General features: G+C 38.2%; 1 protein-coding gene across 1 annotated transcript; it reads right to left on the bottom strand.

The window, feature by feature from the left end:
- Positions 1 to 1,362: 1,362 nt before the first annotated feature.
- LOC114237825 (protein CEBPZOS-like) lies at positions 1,363 to 1,596 on the bottom strand. Its single transcript, XM_028166160.2, has one exon. It carries the CDS (start codon positions 1,594 to 1,596, stop codon positions 1,366 to 1,368), a length of 231 nt encoding a protein of 76 aa, XP_028021961.2. The 3' UTR covers positions 1,363 to 1,365.
- Between the last annotated feature and the right edge of the window lie 2,246 nt (positions 1,597 to 3,842).

The raw sequence follows: 3,842 nt of genomic DNA, 5'->3' as shown, positions 1-3,842 counted from the left end.
TTTGAGGATTTTCTGCCATTAACACTCTCAGGAACTTGCTGCAACTGATAGAAATCTAATTTAAACAATTTTAGGCACTAGAGTGTTGGCTCACAGCAAGCGGAAAAGGGGGATCCAACTTATGGCCGCCTCAGAGAGAGAGCGCAACAATATTTAGAACCTGGAAATTAGATACACAAGACTTAACTAACTTAGCAGACCACAGAAAGCCGAATTCTGTCAATGTTCACCCACCAGAGATCATCAGGAACACACCTGGAGTTAAAGTTATGTTTGTTTAGTTTTCTGCAGCAAGGGAGAACACACCCCAGAGGAAACTTGGAGGCATCTCAGGAAGGGAGAATTGGGAAGGAATTCTTACAGGGTAGGGTTTTTGCTGCATGATTCTAAAGAGGGGTTAGGGAAGTGAGGTGCCATCTTTGGATGGGATATGGTTGAGAAATGGGGGCCTTTCAGCAACTGGACATCTCAGAAATCTTTTTTCAGGAAACTGAAAGAAAAAAGCCAGACCAGGGATGTCATTGCTAACAATGCAGCAATCACTTAGAAGAAAAGATTGTTAGTCATTTTTGCAGCCGTGGTATCGCCTTGTATAGAAATGCTGTTTATGTGACCTTCTTCATGTCCCTTGGAAACATTGTTTAAGTTCTGGAGGAATATCACTGTCTGATTGCCAGCGGGGCTGTTTTTCATTTTCTCAAATCTAACTGCCTATAAGAGGGTAATTCCAAGGAGCAGGCCAATTTTCACAGCAGTATCCTGGAAAGGCTCAAAATATACACAACAGGTATGGGTATGAGTGGGACTGAAAATATAAGAAAGTCTATATGAACATGAAAGTCTACATAAGAAAGCAGTTAAGGCCTTGTTATGAACTGAACATTTGTGTCCCCCCCAAATTCATATCTTAAAATCCAAACCCCCAATATGATATTATGAGGAGGTGGGGCCTTGGGGAAGTGATTCGGTCATGACGGTGGAGGCTTCATGTTTGGGGTTAGTGCCCAAAGGGAGCTCCCTTGTCTCTTCCACCATGTGAGGACACAGTGTGAGAAGACATAATCTGTGAATCAGGAAGTAGGCTCTCACCAGACACCAAATCTGCTGGCATCTTTTCTTTTCTTTCTTTTTTTTTTTTTTTTAAGGAGAACCACTTTATTTTGACTAGTAAACAAAACTTCGTTTATAACATAATAAACAAACCTTCCATCAGTTTTTTAACAGTTAGTCCAAAGAACAAAACCTCTGACTTAGTTAGAATTTACATTTAACCTTAAATATTCTAAAATGCATCCATGTCAACTTCGGTATTTTAATTTTGCCTGATACTGTGAAATAGGGCAAACCTTGATCATGGTCAAATTCCTAATTTTTGCTGTTCAGCCACTTTTCTTGATCTTGCTCTCTGATTCCGTACATTCCAGAGTGTTCAATGGATTTGTAATAAACTTCCAAGATGAAGGGGCATTTCTTCCTCATTGTTTGCCTGAAATCTTGGCTTGTGTTTATCTTTTTAAACAAAATATATGCTCCAAAAATGTCCACAAGTTCAGCTATTAAACCTCCTTTAAAGATCTTCTTTGCCAGTGGATCCATAGTGCCTCCATCCTGAGGTGTGTACTTGCAAGGGTCAGCTGGCTTCTAGATCTTAGACTTCCCAGCCTCCAGAAATGTGAGAAATAAGGACTTCCTTGGTGGCGCAGTGGTTAAGAATATGCCTGCCATTGCAAGGGACACGGGATCAAGCCCTGGTCTGGGATAGATCCCACGTGCCGCGGAGCAACTAAGCCCATGCACCACAACTACTGAGCCTGAGCTCTAGAGCCCACGAGCCACAACTACTGAGCCCACGTGCCACAACTACTGAAGCCCACACGCCTAGAGCCCGTGCTCCTCAACAAAGACAAGCCACTCCAATGAGAAGCCCGCACACTGCAACGAAGAGTAGCCCCCACTCGCCGCAACTAGAGAAAGCCCGTGTGCATCAACAAAGACCCAACGCAGCCAAAAATGAATAAATAAATAAATTAAAGAAAAAAAAAAGAATGTGAGAAATAAATGTTTGTTGTTTAAAGCGTTCAGTTTAGGGTATCTTTGTTATAGCAGCCTGAGTGGACTAAGACAAGCCTCTAGGATTGAAAGTTTACTCTTTAGAGAGGTTGACTCAGAGACTGGATTTGGAAATATGAGAAACAGCAAAGGGAAGGGAGGTCCAACTGAACTGAGAGTGGGAGCTGAGGGAAAGTTTGCAGAGTTAATGGTTAGACTCCAGCCTCTTTCCCTCACACAGCTGTCAGAAGACTGATTTTCAGGCTTAGAAATGGGATGGTTCTTCTCTTGGGAAACCAGTTAATCCAAGGAAAAAAACTTACAGATATTGGCAGTAGGGAAGGTGGGCACCCAGGGACGCACCTGTGTCCTAGCCTGATCACAAGCCCACGCTTAGCTTCCAACTATCTTTTTCATGCCTTACGCTTAAATATGGACAGCACCCAAGGATCATGAGAGATTTGGGAAAAGCATTTAACATGAAAGAGAAAATAAAACAAACATTAAAAAAATTTACAAGAAAAGAGATAATCCAAGGAGCAAAAGATGATATTGAATCTATGAAATGAGAAAAAAATGCTCTAAAAATAAATATTCAGCAGTCAAGGAAGAGTTTTTGGAAATTAAAAAGGTATTAGTTAAACTAAAAATTAAATTTTTTATTGAAGTATAGTTGATTTACAATATTATTTTTAGAAGTACAACATAGTGATTCAATATTTTTATAAGACTTTTTTCTTTTTTTGGCTGCACCATGCAGCATGTAGGATCTTAGTTCCCCAACCAGGGATCGAACCTGTGCCCCCTGCATTGGAGTCTTAACCACTGGACTGCCAGGGAAGTCCCCAATATTTTTATGGATTATGCTCCATTTAAAGTTATTATAAAATAATGGCTATATTTCCCTGTGCTGTACAAAAAAATAAATTAATAGAAGCTTTGGGAGATAAAGTTGAAGACATCGTCAAAGTAGAAAAAAAGAGAACTGAATAAGAAGAGAAAACATAGAATCATTTGAGCAGGTCCAATATTCAAATAAAGGAGGTCCAAAAAGAACAGAAAAGAGAGGAAATAATCAAGGGGAAAAAAATAAAGATTTCTCAGAAGAGAAGTTCATGAGTCTCCAGATTGAAAGGGTTCATTGAGTGCCTAGTGAAATGAATGAAACAAACAAACAAAAAGCATTGTGAGGTTTTAGAATATTATTGAAAAAGATTCAATAATAATAATAATTCAATAATAATAATACTTAATAATTATTATGATTAATAATTCAACAACAATAATATTATTGAATAAATAAAATGGATAATTATTGATAATTAATTAATTATTATTGAATTAACAATAATTATTGAATAATTATTGAATTAATAATAATATTATTAATATTGAATAATATTCAATAATTCAATAATAATCTTCTCTAAAGAGAAGATTCTAAAACTCTAGGGTTGGGGAGGGGGAACAGATCACATTCAAAGGAGAGGAAAGCTGGAAATTTTGAAAGCAATGCCTTCAGAATTCCAAGGAAAACTGAAATCCAGTCTAGAATTCTATAGCTACCATACTACCAATCACATGTGAGGGTAGAAGACAAGAAAGACTTCAGAATCCTTATGCCAATGTGCTCTTCTTCAGAAAGCTCTGGAGAATGTACTCCATTAAAATAAGGGAGTGAATCAAAGAAGGAATTTAGGGGCCTCAGTAAATAGGGAACACCACATAAGAGAAAGGTGTGAATTCCCAGGATGATGGGAAAAATAATTCCCAGAACACAGTATTGTAGCAGG

This window comes from Balaenoptera acutorostrata, chromosome 4, assembly GCF_949987535.1.
Source record: "Balaenoptera acutorostrata chromosome 4, mBalAcu1.1, whole genome shotgun sequence".
Classification (NCBI taxonomy): Eukaryota; Metazoa; Chordata; class Mammalia; order Artiodactyla; family Balaenopteridae; genus Balaenoptera; species Balaenoptera acutorostrata.
The sequence above is the reverse complement of the archived record's forward strand: the minus strand, read 5'-3'. Positions and strand labels throughout refer to the sequence as shown.